At 37.2% G+C, this 23089-nt stretch overlaps 1 protein-coding gene across 1 annotated transcript; it reads left to right on the forward strand.

The window, feature by feature from the left end:
• Positions 1–761: 761 nt before the first annotated feature.
• On the forward strand, positions 762–22818 carry LOC114296592 (cucumisin-like). The gene is made up of 4 exons (XM_082868102.1): positions 762–881; positions 1000–1153; positions 22298–22389; positions 22555–22818. Exons 1-4 carry the CDS (start codon positions 762–764, stop codon positions 22816–22818), a joined length of 630 nt encoding a protein of 209 aa, XP_082724228.1.
• The last annotated feature ends 271 nt before the right edge of the window (positions 22819–23089 follow it).

The raw sequence follows: 23089 nt of genomic DNA on the forward strand, positions 1-23089 counted from the left end.
GCTTATTAGATGTTGAGATGGGCTGGAGACAATCTAGTCTCGTAAAAATGCGGGTTAGTTTCACTTTTATTCCTTAAATAATGTTTTCTTTTTTCCATCTTTAAATTATTATTTTAATTTATTTAATCCTTAAGGTTTCTAATTTCAGCTAATGTTATTCAATTGGAGATAACCATTAAAATCTAATTTAAGCAAAATTTGACCAACTTAGTTTAATTTATTTCATTCTTAAGTTCGTAAACTCAACACAAGTAACTAAAAAATACCAAAAATAATATATTTTTAATGTTTGACTAGCTGAAACTACTAACTGCATTTACTGAGCCAAAACTACGAAAACTAAAATAGCTAATTTGATAGTTATTAGTTCAATAGAGTTGAAATTTAGTGATTTAATCACTGTTTTAATTAAAAAAAAATAAAAATAACTATTTTGATAGAGATGCTCTAATATAATATGAATAAGAAAATAGTTGTTTGGCCGTATGATGTGGTTGTCTAAATTATAAGATTAAAATTTTTCACATTATGTTAGGTTGCTACTATTACTGATTTTGACAAACTATTTCTAATTAGAGCATATGATTTGGAAAAAATAAAAAAATAAAAAACTTGAAGGATTGAATGGTAAAATTGATAATTTATGGATGAAATAGAAAAAAAAAAATTGATAATAGTTGAAGAGATATAAATGAAAACAACCATAAAAATAATTAAAAAAAATTAAAAACACTAATTGATAATAATTGTACAGCAAGCCAATGGCAAAGATAGTGAAGAGTATTGAGGTTAAAGATGAATCCTCACCGTTTGTTGTTTCGTTTTCACACTACAAGGAAAAGCAGTTTTGGCGACTAAAAATCAAATTTTCGTCGCTGAAAGTAGGGACATCCTCAAGGAAACTAATGAATAATGACACCTTTTTTGGTATTATTATGATCACAACATATCATTTTCTTCATCTTTCATTATGTTCGCAATATTTTATTTTGATTGTAGCCTGATTTAACTGCACCTAGAGTAGATATTCTTGCTGCATGGTTAGAAGGTACAACTGCAACGGGGTTGGAAGGAGATACGAGAGTGATTTCATACAATATCATCTCCGGAATGTCGATGTCTTGCCCGCATGCTACTGGGGCAGTAGCTTATGGTCTCCTGCATCTATTAACATTACAAAAATTTTCACTTTTGGCGACTAAATTTTTAGTCGCTAAAAGTTAATTTTTAGTCGCCGAAGGGTTTCAAAGACTAAATTATTTGCTCGCAGAAGTAGTAGTCGAAGAATTGTTGGTAAAGGTCATTAGAGACTAAAATTTTTTCAGTCGCCAAATGTATTCAATTTTCGACTAAATTTTTAGTCGCTAAAAGGTTGGACATTAAATTAAATTAGTACATTTTCGGCGACCAAACTTTTAGTTGCCTAAAGTCCCACATTTTTAGCTACTAAAATTTTAGTCGGCAAAGAGTTCTTGTTTTGGCTACTAAAAATTTGGTCGCCTAAAGTCCCACATGTTTGCCTACTAAAATTTTAGTCGGCAAAGAGTTCTTGTTTTGGCTACTAAATTTTTGGTCGCCTAAAGTCCCACATTTTTGCCTACCAAAATTTTAGTCGGCAAAGAGGTCTTGTTTTGGCTACTAAATATTTGGTCATCTAAAGTCCCACATTTTTGGCTACTAAATTTTTAGTCGGCAAAAGTGTTTTTAATCTTTAGCTTTTGTTTTTAGCTACGAAATATTGTAATCGCCAAATATTTGATTTTCTTTTGACTACAAAACTTTTAGTCGCCAAATGTCTAATTTTTTTTTTTGCTACAAAACTTTTAGCCGCCCAAAGTATTTTCCCAATTTCTTTTTAGCTACTAATTGTTTAGTCGCCAAAAACATGATATTATGTTTTATCGCAAAATTATAATTTCTCCACAACTTGTCTATATTCCATGCAACCTATAATTTGTATATAAACAAAATGCTACGTACTATCAATTATTTCACAAGCTGCATTCATATACAAAAAATAAATAACTTTAAATGTCAAAATCCCTACAAACCTAAAATAATAATTCCATACAAAAATCAAAGTCCTCCGTATACAAAAAATACATTTACTATCAAGCGAAATTACCATTTGACATGGTACAAATTACCATCATAATCTGTACCACTACAAAAGGTGATATATGTACCACGACAAAAGTTTTTCTATAGACCATGACAAAAGGTCATATATGTACGCCGACAAATGGTCATATATATGTACCATGATAGAAGGTAATCTATGTACCACGACAAAAGTTTTTTTATAGACCACGACAAAAAGTCATATATGTATGCCGACAAATGGTCATATATGTACCACGACAGTCATTATCTGTTGATTGCCAAAAGGTTTCTGTATTAGTAATAATGAACTACACAAAAGTTGAGGACGACAAAAATATTATATTAGTTCTATACAAAAGTGAAAATTCTTCTCCATACACCAATATGGATTATCCACAAGTCCACGCAACAAAGCCATCTACAAAAAAAAAGACAAATAGAAAACAAAATATTAGAATTGGTTACAAAATATCAATCCAGTCAGCCATAGGGAACATGTTCTAACATGCATTCACTACAAGAATTTTCACTTTTGGCGACTAAATTTTTAGTCGCCAATGGCTTTTAGCGACTAAATTATTTGGTCGCAGCATCAGTCGTTGAAGAATTGTCGGGAAATGTAATTAGCGACTAAAATTATTTTAGTAGCCAAATGTATTCAATTGTCGACTAAATTTTTAGTCGCCAAAAGGTTGGAAATAAAATTAAATAGCACATTTTCGGCTACTAAAAGTTTAGTCGTCTAAAGTGTTATATTTTTGGCTACTAAAATTTTAGTCGGCAAATAGTTTGTGTTTTAGCTACTAATATTTTAGTCGGCAAAAGTGTTATGTTTTTGGCTACTAAAGGTTTAGTCGGCAAAAGTGTTATGTTTTTGGCTACTAAAGGTTTAGTTGCCTAAAGTGTTATGTTTTTGGCTACTAAAATTTTAGTCGGCAAATAGTTTTTGGCTACTAATTTTTAGTCGGCAAAAGTGTTATGTTTTTTGCTACAAAATTTTTAGTCGGCAAAAGTTTTTTTATTCTTCAGCTTTTGTTTTTGGCTATGAAATATTTTATTCACCAAAAGTTTGATTTTTTTTTTTTTTTGGCTACAAAACTTTTAGTTGCCAAATGTTTGATTTTTTTTTTTTGGCTACAAAATTTTTGGTCGCCAAATGTTTGATTTTTCTTTTGGCTACAAAACTTTTAGTCGCCAAATGTTTATTTATTTATTTATTTTTACTACAAAACTTTTAGTCGGCCAAACTATTTTCCCAATTTGTTTTTAGCTGCTAATTATTTAATCGCCAAAAACATGATCTTATGTTTTATCGCAAAATTATAATTTCTCCACAACCTGTCTATATTCCATGCAACCTATAATACATATATAAACAAAATAATACGTATACTGTCAATCATTCCACAATCTGCATCCGTATACAAAAAATGAATAACTTTAAATGTCAAAGTTCATACAAACCAACTATTGTCCAAACTAAAATAATAATTCCATACAAAATATAGAATCATACAAAAATCAAAGCTCTCCGTATACAAAAAATACATTCACAAAATCAAAGGAAGACGTAGTTAGCAGAATTATACAAAAGTGTCAAGGCTCCTCTATAAACAAAAATGTAGACCACAAGTCCACGCCAAAAGCCATCTACAAAAAATAAAAAAACAATTGCATCCTTACAAAATATCAATTCATTCAGACATGGGAAAAAGGTTGTAATAACATGCATTAAAGGTAGAACAATCTATAAAAACATTTTTTCGAAATATAATCATATGTATGTATCATGAAAGATTTATTTCAAACTTGATTTCAATTTACAAATAATACAATTTTTAGGAGCATACCTCTTCATAAAATAATTTTTTATGAGCATAATGTTTTGGTGGTAAATTTATTTTAACTCTTCTTCATTCTCATTTTCCTAATCAAAGTAAAATGATTGAGTAATCTATGGGGTTATCTCCATAACCATGCCATGCTTTCTTAATATGTTTACCACCTAAATGACCACCGTGTACGATAAAACAATGGCATCATTTACAATGAAAATGTTGAACATTTATTGGATGTCAAACTCTTACTTTTTCGAATAAGTTTAAGTCGTTTCCGGCTCTAACTCCCAAACTACGTGTGCTAATGACATTTCGTCTGTTGTCACAAGTCCAAAAATTTTTATAAAGTTGAAAGAAGAATATATAGCGATCCCGGTTTTTCCCGTCATTTATTTTGTTTTGGACTTGGGTTCCGTCATGGTTGTTGTTGTCTATATCTTGTTTTCGTCCTTTAAACCCTTTGTATTTGAGTTTTGGGATGTGTTGGGTCAGTTTGGTACAGGTTGGTCGTGAGTTGGAACAAATGGTTACTGTCCAGAATTTGGCATCGTCGCTCGAGCGAGGCTTTTTGCGCTCAAGCGAGCCTTGGGTTTTGCCTTTTCGCTCGAGCAAAGGTTCTTGCGCTCGAGCGAGCTTTCTTTGATGTGTCTCCTGGCTCAAGCGAGCACTCTTGCGCTCGAGGGTGCGTCTGCGTCTGTAGACGTGCCTGAACGTCCCGAGAAAATCCCGTTTTGTTCATTGGGCTTATTACAGTTCGGACTCAATGTCATGGTTCTAAATCTAATCTCACAAAGTGCAATGGAAGATCGATAAATCACCAAAGAGTCCAAATCCGGCAAATCGTTTTGAAAAACTGATTTTTTAGAAAGAAGTGCTAAACATGGACTGCTTTGCCAGATACAGAGTCGCCAACTAAATATTTTTATTTTGGAAAATTTAGGAAACCCTGACTCTCGCCAAAGGCCACGTGTCCGTCATCACCAAAGTTGCCTCAGCTCGGGAACTTGAGTACGAGAGGGGAAGGTCATGCAATGAGCACCCCAAAGATCGGCCACTACTAAACATGATATCTTGTTTTTGAAAACACATACGTTCTTATTCCGGTTTAATAGCCTAGAATTACTATGTGATGCGCACAGCATACAAGTATAGACTGGATCGCCTAATTTGGAACAAAACATCTCATGTCTGTTTTTGAAAGCGGTTTGCTACTCGCAAGTAGGCTAAAATGCGAATTTTTCCACCCTCAAGTGGGTTTAGAAAACATGGTGATTTGCCACTCTCAAGTGGGCTTAAAACTCGCAATCAATGAATTGTTCCAATTTAAGTGATCCAACCTTCACCCACAGGCATTCAGGTAGTTATATCACATAAGCAGTTAGCCTCATGGCAAGCATGCTATCATGGCAGTCACTCACACACATGCAAGGATTCTAAAACATAAACACTTACCGAGTACTCCGAGCCAAAACAGGAACTAGTTAGTAATCAATGCATGATCCTAGCTCATGTTAAGATGGATAATGCAACACATGCAAAATGCAACTAAGATAGACTCTACTATTCTAAGATGGTATATGAGATGCTACAGATAACATGTATTCAACTTGGAATTGAAATACAATGCAGTTAGTATGATACGCTGAGCCCGGTGCATGCAAGATGGATGAATGAATACAAACATGTGAACATAAGGATGCTAATTAAAACATGCCCTAAAATTAACCATCGTAAGCTGATAAATAAAAGGGAGAAAGAAGTGGGGGTTGGAAGACATGCATTACATACACGCACACTTATTACAAAATTTGCCCTATCGACGGAGAGTCCGAATGAATAATACAGAACCAACTGGCTAATCTAAGCTAATCTAATTAAACTAGTTATTATACAATGAAATGAATAACAAGTTACAACTACTTATTACACAATATTAACTAAGTAAGAAATCTAAATGAGCATGCAAACTAAATGAATGTGGGCTGCCCGAGCTTTGCTTTGAATGACAAAGGACACATGCATGCTTGAATTGCCTTGTTCGGAAATCCCTCGCGATGCCCCAACTCGCCTTTGTTTGCAATTGATCTTAGAAACTTGCACAAAGCTCCAGAGAGATGAAACTCCACATTGGAAATCTGTGGGAAGGTTGCCGACCAGCTTATAGGCATAGGAGACCACCTGCCGACCACCTTTTGTGGTGGAAACGAAAAAAAGTGGTTGGCCTGCCAGTAAATCTGGTCGGCCGACCAGTTTCCTTTCTTGGTTTTTGGTTTTCTGCAAGAAAGGGAAAGAGAGATGCACGGCAAAGTATTTGCAACACATGTGTGCACGACCACTCTCCTCATCATTGCATAAGCTCAAGGGAGTGTAGTCCTCGACCCTCGGGCCACCAATCACGCATTTTGATGCATGATGGCCGAGGAGCCGAATTGCACGACTCAATGTGAAATGAATGCACACACAAGCACCTAAAGCCAATAACTCCGTCATGGGTAGTCAAGAGTGTTGCCGACCGGGAATTGAGGCACGTTTTATCACTTCAAGTATGAAACGTGCTTCATTTCCCGTGTTCGGACTAACTCCTATCCTAAACACAATGCAACAAACATGGCATGCACAAATGCAACTTTAGCATGCAATCCTAATGCAATGCAACTAAGTGATGCAAACATGCAAGGGATAACATGCAAACATGCAAGGGATAACATGCAAACATGCAACTAGCATACACAATGCTATAAGCTACATGGCATGCGCAACACTCATGACACTAGCATACACAATGCACATGGAACTAAAATACACAATGAGATGAACAAGGCATGCACAATGCAATGATCAATCATGCGGCAACGTGGCATACTCGATGCTATGAACTACAATGGCATACTCGATGCAAAATGGACTTAAACCAAAATAGATGGGCCTCAGCCACACCTAAATCAGTGGCCAAAGATGATGAAAACAAGGCTCCAAAACTCATGCAAACATGCCCAATGCAATGCCCCCAAGCCTAAGGCATAAAACACAACTTTCCAAATGCATTGAAAAGGATGAAATATGGAGTGCAAGGACACATGTTCCAACTCTGAAATGGCATACAAAATGACTCCAAATGAAGTAAACAACTCACACAATGCATGTTGAATGGCTTAAGCACCGAAACTATAGGCATGCAAGGCAATGCTCAAATGGCCAAACCAACTCCAAACAGACCCTATGCTGGCCCAAAATAGTAGCAAAATGAGTTAGAATGATGGCTTGAAAGGCACAAAAATGAAGCTCATGCAATGGCTCACAAATAGGGTATAAAAGCACAACTCTCAAGGGCACTTAAAGAGTGGAAAACATGGAAGTATGACAGCCCTATATGCTCTACAACATCATACTCAATGATGTCAAATCATGAAAATACCTCAAGTTAAGCATGCAAGGGACTTCAAAACTCAAAGCTAGTCAAGGGTATTACACTACAAGCATGCATGGAAAGCATCATTCAACCAAGAGGCCTCAAAATAGAGCTAAGGTAGCCCGAAATATGAACAAAATCAGGTTAGAGCATGGCCAAAATGTGCTAGAATAGAGGGCCAAAACATCATGCATTCTAAGCTAGTAAACATGATTTACACTACAAGCATATGAAGCATGTGAGAGGCTACCAAACCAGCCAAAAATAGAGTCATGGCATTCCAAATGATGACCCAAAACCCACTGAAATATGACCAATACATGCAAGAATGAGGTGCTACTTTGATAAGCCATGAAAGGGATTATTCTACACATGCAAGAGGCAAACCCAAGGTGACCAAACCAGCCATAGAAAGAGTCTAGGTAGGTCCCAAAAGTCACCAAAAAGGGCCTGAACCAAGCCTTGGAAGTATGAAAGTATGTGCTCCTTTGAAAGGCCAAAAATGTAAACAAACAAGGCCAAAAGAGAGAGGGTCTCCCCTCTATGATTTAGGCCCTCAAAACCATATGCCAACCACTAAAAATCCGCTGGATTTTAGTGGCTAAAAGGCCAAGCAAAGATCAACACAAAGGTCTCATGGCATGGCACAAAACAAGGCTAAATAGAGCATGCAAGAGGATAGATGACCCTCAACACCAAAAGAGCCTTAAAAAAACATGAAAAATACTTAAATATGAAGCTTTTTTCAGTTGACAACAAAGCCTAAATATGCATGCAAGTATGGCTAAGAGAATGATCAAAATAGAGCTTAAAAAGAGGGAAAATGAGTTACCCTTGAAGCTCAGCAAAACCAGCAAGTTTTGGGACCAAAAACCAACTCTTCAACCTCTGAAAATACCCTCCAAGAACCTCAGATCAATGGTGGGGGTGTGTGGCTATGAGGTGTGGTGCAATAGGTCAAGAACAACACACTTTTGAACCCAAAATGTAGAGATATAGAGAGAGATATATATTTTTGCCTTAGCCAAAATCTGAACCTGTGCAAAGGAGAGGGAGGGCCTCTCTTATAGAGGTTTGAAGCTAAAGCTTCCTCAAGAAGCTAAAAGCTTGGATGCAAATCCTCCATACACGTGTATGGAGGATACAGTCTGTGCCTTCCAGCTGGCACAGCTGACATCCACACAGTCTGACAAAACAGGAGGAAACCAGCCGACCAGAAAAGATGGTCGGCTGACCACTTACCTTGGTCGGCCGACCAGGGCAAATGGTGGTCTCCACATTGAAATCAAGCCAATGGTGGGGTGGGAAACCAGAAAATGTGGCCCAAAGACCAAGAAAACCAGTTTGCCGACCAGAAAATCGGCTGGTGGGGAGAAAAGTGGTTTCCAAGGAGAAAGTTGGTTTCCCACCCTTGTACCACTTCCCAAACAAGGAAAACAAGGTTCATGCCAAAAAACAACCAACACGGATGTAAAACGAGAGTTCGGGAGGCAAAGCGCACGGCCGGGGGCCTCGAAAACTGGCTGTTGAGCACAAAAGGTGGTGTATGACCACAAAAGTGGTCTCCCGGACCACACTGTCCCTCTAGACATAGGAAACAAGGTGTGTTCCAAAGAACGTGCCAAATGGAGAATGTTAAGCGGTCCCGAACCGAGGTGCATGGCCGACGGCTCCGAAAACCGAAAACTAGTCTCCAAATGGGAACAGTGGCCTACGACCAGGAAAGGTAGTCTACGACCACTGAGAGATGGTCTACAAGACCTCTCCCTCTCTCCAAGAAGAGAAAACAAGACTTAGTCCGCAGACTGAGTCAAAGTACAAAGGGTCCGAGGTCCGGAGGCGAGGCTCTCAGCCAAGAACTCCAAAACCTCGCAACGAGCACAACATACGCAATCACCGAGTGCTCAATCGATGACGTCTGAGTCTTAAGGTCTGTCAAAAATGGAGTATCTACAGCATCTTTGAAAAACCTGAAGGTTGGTATTCTTCGCTCGAGCGAGCTTTCTTTCGTTCAAGCAAGCAAGCTCTATGTTTTGTGTTCCTTCACTCGAGCGAGAATTCTTGCGCTCGAGCGTGCGTCTGAGTTGCAGACCTGAAGCTTTGAATTGTGCACTCGAGTGAGGCTTCTTACGCTCGAGCGAGGTATTTGTTGTGTCTGGTCGCTCGAGCGACCATTTCTTCGCTCGAGCGAGCCTCGCATATATCAGATCGCAGCAACGGTTCTCTTTATCACTTTTTTGTCTCCTTTTCACTCTAAGCCCTAGATTTGACACACTCTCTCTCTACACACTTCTTCTCTCTACAAATACACCTTGTTTTAGGGATTCTCTACCCTAGTCCCTTTGTATAAAAGGTAGAGCTTTGTGTGGGCTTCGTTTTGATTCGAAAAAGTTGAGATTTGGAGCATCTTGAGTTTCATCCTTCTTCTCCTTTGAGCTCCTAACTTTGAGGTAGGGATAATCTACTCATTCTTATGAGTTTTAACATAAATATTTGTCATTTTGTATAAATGGTGAGATTTGGTAATTTGGGAAGTTATGGTTTGAGATTTATAATATTTAAAAAAGGGGTTTTGTGCTTTTAAGCTCTATGTGCATATGAGGTCTTGAAAATGGGGATTTGTGGGTTTAATTGGTGAAGCTTGGTCTTAGGATCAATGTTTGGGAAAAATAGAAAAATGCCCTAATTGAATTTAAGTAATTAATTTGTATAATTAATTTGGTAATTGTGAGGAATATGAGATTGATTTGAAATTGAATGGAATTGGGACAAGTTGGTGTAGTTGGATTGATGAATCACTCACCTATGGAAAATGTAATAAATCTGTTGATAGATTTATTTATCTGTTTAGAGATAACTGCTTTGGGCTATCGGTGAATGATAGTCTTGATTATTGTAGACACTGCCTGATGATTAGGAAATTGAAACCAATCAATTGAATTATGTCATTGAATATGACAGTTGGAATAACACATTGAATATGTGCATTAATTGATCATTGTATATGATGAAGTGTTTAAATACATTGCATATGTATATTTTTTTGGGAGGAGAAAGGGGATGTACTCCATTGTGTGGGAGGAGATAGGGGATGTATTCCACTATTTGGGAGGAGATAGGGAATGGACTCCATTGATAATTAAGTTGGCCGGAGTGTCCAGGGTGAAAGTCCTGAAATCTTATATACGTTTGAATAATGTTGATGATTGAAGTACGGATAATATGAGTTGTAGTCTCATTTTGAATTGTTGATAATTGAAGTGTTGTTATTTTTATGAGTTGTAGTCTCATTTTGAATAGTCGATGAATTGAAGTGTTGTCTTTATGAGTTGTAGTCTCATTTGAATTATTTGGATAAATGAGCCAAGTTAATAAAATGAATTGGAAATAGAAATGAAACCGGGTTGAAAGATGAATATCAATGTTGATGGGTTATAGACATGGTGTAAAGTGATGTACATGTGTTGAACATTTATCAGATGCTAATGTTTTAGTTATTTCTCATATTTGGTTTAGCGTATCTCTACTGGGCTTTGGCTCACCCTATTTGGGACACCATTTTCAGGTATAGGTGACATGCCGCCTCCAAGGACGTAGCTTGGGAGGATTAGTGGCTGAAGGCTTATTTTTGTTATTACCTTTTTGTATTACATATAATTCAAGCCAAGGGCTTTATATGCAAAAGAGTTAGGACTCTCCTTTTGTTGTAACCAAGTGTCTGAGTTGGAAAGTTGTAAGCCTGTAGGGCAACTATTTTGTTGATAACATGTAATCATCTTTTGTAAATAACACTCTGATGAATGAATATATTTTATTCTCCTATGTCTATGGATATTATGAATGATTAGTTTACGCATTTATTTTGAGGGCGTTACAGAATATTAGTTCTCTTTTAGCCTACTGCTCCCTGAATCTTGGAACCCCACACCTCCAAAACACTGATTCTCTTTTATTTCACTTTCTACTTTTGTTTGATAAGAAGTTCTTCACAATAGACTTGTCTGTATGGTTATACACTTCTAGTCAATAGACTAACATCAAACATATGATCTTGCATGTGCTTATTAAACCTGGAGTGACACTTGTAAATATATATATATATATATATATAGATAATATCAATATCAATATCCATTTGTGTGATTCTATAACAGTATAGATGACTTAGGACTTGACTTTAGTGGTCCAGTCCACAAACCAAAAATCAAATTGTTGAACTACAATGCAAATTAGCAAAAGCCTAGGTAATAGATCAATTTTAGATTGACACTCATTTAAAACCAATGAATCCACCTTCTATACATTCAACATTGGTATGAACTTGCATGTTTATTCCATCTTGACACACTCCTCAATAATTGCCAAGAATAGATCAAACAAAAAAATTCATAATCTTTATGTAGTTTCTAAGAACGACAATGCTACGTAGCTCAAATTTTGTGGCTCAAAAGTGGCTCAAATGGCCAAAACGACGTCGTTTTGAATACAGAACAACATAAAAATGGCCAAAACGACGTCGTTTTGGCCATTTGAGCCACTTTTGAGCCACAAAATTTGAGCTACGAGACATTTTCCTTCTACGAATTAAGATTTGACAAAATGCAAGTAATTAGAACATAAATTAAATACATTAAACAAAGAGAACTAAGAGTGGCCAAGAGCTGCAAAAATGACATAAAAAATTAAACATGCATATGGTATGAACATTTAACATATAAAATTTACCAAGGCATTAAAGAATCAACAAAAATCCATATTAGCTCCCCTGCACAATCTTTTTCTCCCCTGCAATGAATTCTTGGTCAATACCTTTGGAGTTAGGACATGTAAGGTGAAAATTTTTGATCAGTGATGTACATAAATGAAGAAGGCAGTACTTGGTCTTCCTAGTGCCCATGTTGAATATAAAACAATAGAAATTAATGAGGACTAATAATAACTAGATGTTGAGAGGCTTACCACTAGGAATATGATCTTTATATTTTAAAGGGCAAAGTTGTGTGGTTATTTTATGACCTTTATGTTATTGTACCAAAATTCAAAGCAATGCTCCACTTCTCAAAATGAGTGAGAGGACTTCACAATTATTATAGCCCTTAGAACTTTCAGTTGAGTTACACCTCTGTTGGAATATTCCAATAATAATCTAATACAAGAATTGGCTCAACAGGTAGCAAAAATATATTCCACAGGTAATGGTTGGCTTATGCGATTTAAATTTAATTAAACATATTACACATGCTTTGTTTTCTAAATCACTTAATTTTCACGTGTTTTGGCCATTTGCTCCTATTCACATGTATCTCATTGTTTTAAAAAATAAAAAAATAAATCATTGCCGCATTTCATCATACACTTGCAATGCAAAATGTTCATTATGTATGAACATCACAGAGGCTACTAATGTATTTCAACAAGTCCATTATTCAACAAAATCAATACATTTTAGCAAGTCTATTATTCATATCACACAGCTTTTCATCATGGGGATCAAATGCAAGTTGAGTGGAGAGAATTTATTTAAAAAAAAAGATTAAAAAAAAAACTTACCTTTTCTTGGTTGTCAATGGAGGAGATTTGGGGATCTAGGGCTGCTAATGTGTTTGGGTAAACAAAACTACTCAACCGATGTAGAGAAGGGACATTAGAAAGTCGACATCGGAAGCCTTCCACTGCCGTTGACGAGTTCATTGATGGAGAGAGGGAGGCCAAATCTGATGCTGCAAGAATGTAGGTTTATAGAGAGAAAGAGAGAGACAAGTTGAATGAAAAGAAGATGAGGGAGAAGAATATGAAGAGAGTGATAGTTCAAAAAAAAAAAAGAATTTGAAGAGAGGGAGAAGGACGCTGAGGAGACATGGAGAGAGAGGCCCTGGTTTTGTATAGGGTTGGGAGAGAAGAGTGAGAGCGTGAGATATTAATTATATAGATGGTTATTGGCGACCAAAATTTGTTAGTCGCAAAAAGTATTTTATAAATTATTTGAAATGTCTCCCCCCAAAAATTTCAACTCTTTGGCGACTAACATTCTTTTTTGTCGCTGAAAATAAACTTTTGGTGACTGAAATTTTGGTCGCCAAAAGTAAAAAATAATTTCTTATTTTCCATTTGGCGACTAAATGGTTTTAGTAGCCAAAACTCAATATACAATGACTAAAATTCTTTTTTGTCGCTGAAAATAAACTTTTGGCGACCAAAATTTTGGTCGCCAAAGGTAAAAAATATTTTTTTTATTTTCTATTCGAAGACTAAATGGTTTTAGTAGCCAAAACTCAGTATAGGGTGACTAAAATTCTTTTTTGTCGCCAATTCTAGCATTTTTAGCGACTAAATTTTTTTTTAGTCACCAATAACCAATATACCCTGACTTAAAAAAATTAGTAGCTAAATATTTTACTTTTGCCGACTAAAAAAATTTTTAATCGACAATTCCACAACTTTTGGCGACTGAAAAATTTTGGTCGCCGAAAGTGCATTTTGTTGTAGTGATTTAAGGTAGAACAATCGAGAAATGTCTTCTTGAAAATAAAAAAAAGTATATATATATATATGTGTGTCATGCAATATTTATTTCAACTAACTGTACAAACAATCTAATATGTAATTTCTTCATCCTATAAATATATAAAGGCAATTATTAGAATATGTAGATGTTATTTTCATAAAGTTGTCACTCTTTAAACTAAGTGTTGCGAGTTTTTCGATTAAGTGTAAGGCGTTTTCGGCTCAAACTCTAAGCCTGCAGGTCCTAATTACATTCTGTCAGTTGTCACAGGTCGTAATTGTTACGGAGAAGTAGTTCGTGAGAGCCACACGGTTGTTTGGGGGCTGTTTTGAATTTTCGCCCCTGAAACGTCGTTTTTCAAGTAAGTTTAAGGCGTATTCGGCTCTAACTCTCAACCTACGGGTCCTAATTACATTCCGTCTATTGTCACAGGTCATAATTGTCATGGGGAAGCAGTTCATGAGAGCCATACGGTGCTAAATATATACAACAATGCTATAGGGCTTGAAAATGACTCACATTATTCATAGTATACTCACATTGTAATAAGGATAAAAGATAGTTGTAGTCTTTAAGGAATAAGTTCTTTATCATTTTGGTTCTTGAAGTTTTAATTTTGTCATTTTGATTGTTAAAGTTGTCAATTTGAACAGACCATGCTAATCTTCTTTGTATCTTTCCAATTTTATTTATGTTTGTATATTTGATTTTCATTAATAATGTTCTTTTTGTTGATAAAAAAAAAATTGTCAGTTTGAGTCAATTTAGTCCTATCTCTAACGTCCATTTATATTGATAACGGAAAAAGTATTTTATCCCTGTGTAAGATAGTTTTGATCCCTAAAGTATACGTTTCTTGTCATTTTAGTCCCTCGAGTTTTAAATTTTATCATTTTGGTCAACAAAGTGGTCAACTTGAGTTGAGAACAAATTCACTCAAATCGATAACTTTGAGGACCAAAATGACAAAATTTAAAACTTAAGGGACCAAAATGACAAAATTTAAAACTTAAGGGACTAAAATGACAAGAAACACATCTTTTAGGGATTGTCTTTTATCCATATTACTGTTATCAATATAAACAGACGTTAGACCTAAGACCAAATTGACAACTTTGAGGATCAAATTGACAAAATTGAAACTTGAGGAACTAAAATGAAAAACAATGCATACTTTAGAGACTAAAACTTTCTTTTATCCCTATAATAAATTTAAATTTACACCCATACATGAGACTAAAATCGTTTTTTATTAAAAATATGTATATAAGTGGCATGTGTCATATTTTTAGAATAAAATTATAAATTTACTAAACTCAGTGAGTTAAAACTTAACCAATTCAATGATTATTTTTCGTCAGAAACACTAATAGCATTATCAATTAGACCAAATTTAAAATTATGGATCAAAATTGAGTGAATTGAAAATGGAGGGAGCAAAATGACACAAAGGGTAATGTGATAACCCAACCTGTATTATGCTTAATTATGCATGTGATTATATGTTTAATATGATTTACAAGTTCGAGTACGTGAATTTGGAATAATATCTGTTGAATTGTAGACACCCCATTTTGACCGACCTTAAGACTCAGACGTCACCGATTGAGCGCTCGGTGATGGTGCATATTATGCTCGTTCAGAAATTTTAGAGTTTCGGCTGTGAGCCTTGCCTCCGGACTTCCGGACTCTTTCATGCTTTGCCTCGGTTTGCGAACCAGGCTCTATTTTCTCTGTTTTCTCTTCCCGAAGGGAGAGAGAGGTCTCATAGATCATCTCTCAGTGGCCGTAGGCTACGTTTCGTGGTTATAGGCCATTTTGCTCGTTTGGAGTCCGGTTTTCGATTTTTCGGAGCCGTTGGCCGTGTGCCTCGGTTCGGGACCGCTTAACCACCTCCGTTTGCTCCGGTTTTTGGCATGCATCTTATTTGCTCCCTTTTGAGGGACACTGTGGCTTGAGAGACCAACTTCGTGGTCGAACACCACTTCCGGTGCCTAACAGTCAGTTTTCGGGGCCTCGGGCTGCGCGTTTCGGCCCCGAACCTTCATTTTACATCGGTTTGGGTTCATTTTTGGCAGGGACCTCTGTTTCATTGTTAAGAAGGTCGTAGAAGGGTGGGAGGCCAGTAATTGTTCTGACAACCAGTTTTATTCCTCCATCGCCCTTCGTCGCTCGTTTTTCTCACTTGAAAGCCAATGTTGACCACCTTAAGGCCACTTTTTCCAACCATAAACCACATATTTGTGTTGTACACACTTGGGAGGCCACCAATATCACATGGCCGGCCAGTAATTGTGTGTGCCCCTTTTGAACCCCTCCTAAAAGTGGCCTTTTCTCTCTCCTGGTTTACTTTATCCAGTTTTTGACCACATGGTTGTGTTGTGCACACATGGGAGGCCACCAATCTTGGGTGGCCGGCCACTAATACTGCTTGACCCTTTTGACCCTTGGCCGACCGGCCATGGGAAAGGCCGATCGGCCACCTAAACCCTAGCAAACCAGCCGGCCATGATCCTCTCTCCAGGTACATTACAAATATGCCCTCTGTTTCCCCCTAGTTTTGTATCTGGGGGGGCCAACTTTTGGGGGGAAACTTGAATTCCATTCCCCCCTTTTTTTTCCCCCTCTTTTGCCTATATATCTAGGCCATCCCAGTAGCTTCAGAGGGTTAGAAAATCTGGTCTAAAGCCTCCTACATTGTATCTCTCTCTCTCTCTATTCCAACCCTCAAAACCTCCTTAATCCTACACCATCTACCCTACACCTCATAGCACAAAGCCTCCATCTTCCATTCCAGAAATTTGAGGCTTTTTCCAGAGGTTGAGAGCCACCAAACTTGGTCCAAGAGTTGTTGAAGACATAGGCTACAAGGGTAAGTCTCCTTCTCCCTCTTTCTTGCCTATCTTTGCTCAATATATTAGCTCCTCTTGCTTGAATATTTGGGCTCCGACCCTAACTGAAAATAGCATTATTTTGAGCTCCTTTTAATGTTTGTTTAAGGGCCTCTCTCTGTTTGAGGCTTCCTTTTTACACTTGCTTCTTTACCTCTCTTGTATGCCTCTTTCTTGCATAGTATTTTAGGCCTATTTTTAAATTTTTTTGAGCTTGGTTATAAACTTAAAAGTGGCTTATTTTGAGCCCTTCTTCAACATTGTTGAAGGGCTCTTCACTTTTTGAGGCTTTCTTTTTTCACTTGCCTCTTTATCCCTCTTTTGGCCTTATTTTTGCATGTTTTGTTAGCCCCTTGTGCTTGTATTTTTAGGCTCCGACCTGAACTTAAAATAGTCATATTTTGACCCCCTTTTCATGTTTGATCAAGGGTCTTTTGCTGTCTGAGGCTCCATTTTTACACTTTGTGTTTAAACCTTCTTTTAGGCCTATTTCTTGCATAGTATTTTAAGCTTACTTGTGCACTGTTTTGGGCTCGGCCATAAACTGTAAAATACCTTTTTTTGAGCCTCTATTCAACTTTGTTGAAGGACTCTTCATTATTTTGGGCCAGAAGCTGCTACTTGCTTCTTTATCTCTCTTTTGGGGCCATTTTTGCATGTTAACTTAGCCCTATTTGTGTTCACTTTTTGGCCTTGCTATAAACTGTAAATATGTATGTTTTGGGACTTCCTTGAATCTGTCTTCATGATTCATGATCAAATAATGCATACTTTGTATAGCTATAGGCCAATGCATATGCCTAGTTTTGTGTTTCGGGGCCATTCCATGCATCGGGTGCCATGTTTCCATGTTTCAGGTTCATTTTGCATCATATTTCGGTACTGAAATTTTCATGCTAGTATGCCATATTCCATGCCTTGCCATGTCTTGTTAGAGTGGCATTTGGTGCCTTAGGTTCGGTCCTCGGTTTGCGTGCATGTGTGCACGCATTTCGAGTGTCTCATTTTTCATCTCATGGCCTCCTATGTGAGTGTGGCTGAGGTCCATTCATGTTGGTATAAGTCCATTGTGCATTGTGTATGCCATTTCATTTCATAGCATTGTGTATGCTAGGTTGTATGTTAGCGCATTGTGTATGCCATGTTACCTCGTGCATCGTGTATGCCATTTCATAGCTTTGTGTATGCTAAGTTGCATGTTAGAATTGCATTCATGCATGTCATGCATATTGCATTGTGTTTGGGATAGGAGTTAGCCCGAGCACGGGAAACGAGGGACGTTTCGTACTTCGAGTGACGGAACGTGTCTCAATTCCCAGTCACCGACACTCCGGATTATCCATGATGGAGTTTAGGTTTTGTTGTGTTTATATGTGCATTCATTTCATATTGAGTTGTGCAATTCGAATCCTCGGGCATCATGCATTGAGATGAGTGATTGGTGGCACGAGGATCGAAGCATGCATACATTTGTGAAAATACATTGCCATGCCCCTTTCCTGCTCTCTGTTGCAGCAAATCAAGAATCAGCAGTCTTCCGGGGCTTGGCGTGTTTTCCAAAAAATTATTGCAAAACAGAGGCTAATTGGGGCATCACAGTGGATTTCGGTGTAAAGGCAACCCGGATATGCATTATTCATCATCTGAAGAAGAGTCAAGGCAGTCCCTGGCTTGCATGCCAGTTTATTATTTTCTTAGTTAATTTGGTAATTAATTAGGATTTTTGTACATATTTGGACTGTATTATTTATTTGGACTGTACTATTTATTTGAGACTGTATATTATTTTATTCGGACCCTCTGCGCGAGGGCAATGTTGTAATAAGTGTGCGTGTGTGTGATGTATGTCTTCCAACCCCACGTCTTTCTCCGTTTTATTTACCAGCTTATGATGGTTAGATTAGGGCATGTTTCAATTAGCATACAGTATGATAGCATGTTTGCATTCATTCATCTGTTTTACATGCACCGGGCTCGGCGCATCATACTAACTGCATTGTATTTTCAATTCTAAGTTGAATACATGTTAGCTGTAGCATTTCATATGCCATGTTTAGAATAGCCGAGCCTGCTATAGTTGCATTTTTGCATGTGTTGCATTAGACATTTCTGTATAGTTAGGATCATGCATGGATTTCTAACCTAGCTTCTGTTTTGGCTTGGAGTACTCGGTAAGTTTTATGCTTTAGCATCCTTGCATGCGTGTGAGTGACTGCCATGAATAGCATGCTTACCATGAGGCTATATGCTTATGTGATATAACTGCCTGAATGCCTGTGGGTGAAGGTTGGGTTATTTGGATTGGAACAATTCATTCACTGTGTGTTTTAAGCCCACTAGATAGTGGCAAAATCATTTCTAAGGCCACCCGAGGGTGGCAAATCCACGTCTTAGCCTACTTGCGAGTAGCACCATCAAACCATTTTCAAACAAACAAACATGAAATGTTTTGTTCCAATTCAGGCAATCCAGTCTATACTTGTATGCTGTGCGCATCACATAGTAAATCTAGGCTAATAACCGGAATAAGAACACATAATGTTTTCAAAAATAGATATCATGGTTAGTAGAGGCCGATCTTTGATCGGGCGAGCGGGGGTGCTCACGAAGTGACCTTCCCCAATCGTACCCAAGTTCTCGAGCCGAGGCAACTTTGGTGATGACGGACACGTGGCCTTAGGCAACGAGTTAGGGTTTCCTAAATTTCCCCCAAAATAAAATATTTAGGTGGCGACTCTGTATCTGGCAAAGCAGTCCATGTTTGGCACTTCTTTCAAAATCTGTTTTCTCAAAACAATTTGCCGGATTTGGACTCTTTGGTTCAGATTTAGAACCGTGACAATTTGAGAGTCCGAACTGTAGTGAGCCCAATATCGAACGGAACGGGGGGGCTCGTTCCTCCGGGGGCGTTCGGGGACGTCTACATGAATGCAGGAATATCTATTGCAATTACAACTTTGAACTGAAAATTGAAAGCCTTAGAGGCGCAATAAATCAAAACTGACTTCATATCTATGATTAGCATGATTTTTAGAGCCTACGGTGAAATTTTGAAAAATTACGATTTGTAATGATTAAATCATGTTTTATGAGTTAAGTCATATATGTGTTTAGCCCTTGTATTCTTCATTTGTGGTTGAGAGCTTTGCTAGAGTGGGTTAGAAAGAGAGAAAGAGGAAGAGCTAGGGATTTGGAAGAGAATCAAGGGGCAAATCTTAGATTTGAGTTAAGGTATGATAATTTACTTACAATTTTTGTCTTTAGCTCATCTTTGGCATGAAATCAAGAAGAAATTGGAAATTTTGAGTTAGGGTTTCGAGTTGTATAAGGGTTTAAAATAAAATCAAGAAATCTCTTCATTTTTGTTTGATTTCAGTTCAATCTTGTGATTGATACATGAAATGAGTTCTAGATTGTGCATACAACAAGATTTTTTGTAGGATCATTTATGTTTTTATGTATTTGAGTTTGATCATGAAATTCATGAAGTTATGAAAAAGATAAAATCTCGATTTTGTTCTTGAAGCAAGATGATGTGTTTGATATGTAATTACCCATAAATCATGTTATTTATCATATTTTGTGTGAGTTTTGCTTTGATTTGAGCTTGGAAAGGTTTTGGGAAAGTTTACATTTTGTGCCATTTTCGGATTGGTCGTTTATGCCCAGACCGCTTGTGTGGCCACGGGCTCTACACGAGCGAAACTAGAGCAAATTTTGTGATTTCGGTTTTGCACACTCGAGCGGCTCACATTTTCGCACGAGCGGAGCAGGACCGCTTGAGTGGTTGGTCAGGCCGCACGTGCGGCCAGGCAGGGGCAAAAATTCTATTTTCTTGTGTTGATTTCCTGACCTTCTGAACGTATTTCCAACCTTGTTTAAACCTTTTTGGGAGTGAAATGATGGTTAGAAACCCATTTTAAAAAGTTGTGAACTATGAAAGAAAAGTGTACGGATTGAAACAAATGATTTACCAAATGTGCTGTGTGAAATGTTTGTGTAGGTCGTGTGCCGGAGGAAACGCCACAAGATCGAACGCACTGTGAGTAATAGTATTGTAAAAATATGATATCATTTGATTGCTTTGAGCCATGAATGGTAAATTGTGCCAACATTGTGTTTTGACTGGAATGAATGAAATTTGTAAAAGTTATATGACACGTGCAATGTGGACCTAAGGTCATTTTGTTTATGCTATAAAATAATTGGGCTTGAGGCTGTTCTGTATCATATGTGGGCCCGAGGCCGTTTTGTATTATATGTGTGCCCAAGGCCGTTCTGTTAATAATATGATAATATATGACCAGAGGTCATTCTGAACAGCTGTTAATATGTGGGCCTAAGGCTGTTCTGTACCTTGTGGGCCTGAGGCCGTTTTGATACGATGGGCCCAAGGCCGTTTTGTTTATGTAATGGGCCTAAGGCCATTCTACTTATATGACAGGCCCAAGGTTGTTTCGTATTATGATTATGAAATTGTGAGAACCTTATGTTCATTTATTTACATTGCATTACAATATTATTACTCATTGAGCTTCGCTCACCCAATATTATATGTGCACATGTAGGTGAGCCGCAGCATGGAGCCCATCTTTAGAGTTAGCTTCAGAAGCTATTTTTGTCACCTGTCGAGTCATGCCTCCAAGATGGAGTTTTGCCTTTAACTCACATCATACTTCGACTTTATTTTGTTTTTGCTATTATGGTCTTGGGCTTGTAAACGATATGCATAATTTTCTTGTGGTGCTCTCATTTTTTTATGGGCATGTAATTACTTGAATGTGTTATGATGTAAGTTCATATGATTTTGCTCATATTGGCATAGCCCAATGGACTTATTCAATAGTCGTATGCTTCCGTTTATGGTCCCATTATTATAATTACTTTGTATGTTTGTCTGAGTCTGAAGGTAATCAAGCGATTACTGGTTGGTTATGACCCAAATTTTTAGGGGTGGGTTCGGGTCATGACAGGTAAAATGTAAGGACTACCATTGTAATTTGTCCAAATATTTATCTTGTGATCCTGGGGTATCTTAATAAGCAACTTGAAAGAAAGAGTTATTGCTCAAGATCACTAAGCTTGTGTTTAGTTTGAGAATTTAGGAAGAAATTTGGAAAGGAAAAGGGAAGACGTGTATAAAACTAGGTGAAATGTAAGTATATTTTATCTATATTTCACCTACCTTTTCCTTTTCCCTTTCTCTTTCTAAATCTTCCAATCAAATACGTCGTAATAAAATTATTCTTAAAGATGATAATTCTTTCCTTTTGATCAAAAACTTTTTTTGAGCAAATTTAGAATCTTGTGTGTGTGTGCATGTGTATGTGTGTGTGTGAGAGAGTGAGAGAGAGAATTTTTCTTTCATCCTTAAAAATAAGAATGGCATGAATACAAAAAATTACATAGAATGTATTGGTACAATAGTGCATTCATCTTGGTAAATAATGGCAATACACTTTTTTGAAAAAATAAATAAATTATGTTCTTATACTTATTGATCTCCAAAATAAGCATTACTTGCAACTCACTTTTTGTTTATTTACTGCAGTTTCTTTGATGAGTGCAGAGATCAACATTGATGCCAAGTTCGCATATGGGGCAGACCATATAGACCCTGTAAATGTTGCAAATCTTGGTTTAGTATATAATGCCCGATAGATTGATTATGTGAGATTTTTATGCGGACAAGGATATAGCAACAAGTCACTATGTCTTGTTACCGGAGATAACAATAGAACTTGCATTGAAGCCAATAGTGGAGTCGTATGGGATCTGAATATTCATTCTTTTGCATTGTCTTCCCAGAGCTGTAAACCCATCATTCGTGTGTTCCACAGGACTGTCACCATCGTTGGCTCACCTGTGTCCACTTATAAGGCAACTGTGTTTGCTCCATTGGGAATTGAGGTCAAAGTTGAACCGAGTGTACTTACATTCAAAGCTCTAGGGCAGAAACAATCATTCGTCGTAACGATTGGCGACACAATAAACGAAAATGTGCTCTCGGGTTCCTTGATATGGAATGATGGGGTATATCAAGTTAGGAGCCCCATAGTTGCTTCCTTCTAACTAAGTTTTGGATAACATGTTTGCACCATAATTCTTTGCAAGTGTATGAAAATATTGTTTTTTGTAAAATCAATAAGAGTAATACTAGAAATCATGAAAAAAATATCATGAAGATTTTTCATCCTTAGATTAATACGTGGTGTTTTATTGTATGTGTAATCCAAAGGTGGAGAATCTTTCATGATCATCTTCATGACATTTTTTTCATGATCCCTAGTGATAAACCCCACGTCTGTCTCAAAAACCACGCTTGTCTCGAAACCCCACGCAT

This window comes from Camellia sinensis, chromosome 1, assembly GCF_055761805.1.
Source record: "Camellia sinensis isolate YWXY chromosome 1, ASM5576180v1, whole genome shotgun sequence".
NCBI classification, from domain to species: Eukaryota; Viridiplantae; Streptophyta; class Magnoliopsida; order Ericales; family Theaceae; genus Camellia; species Camellia sinensis.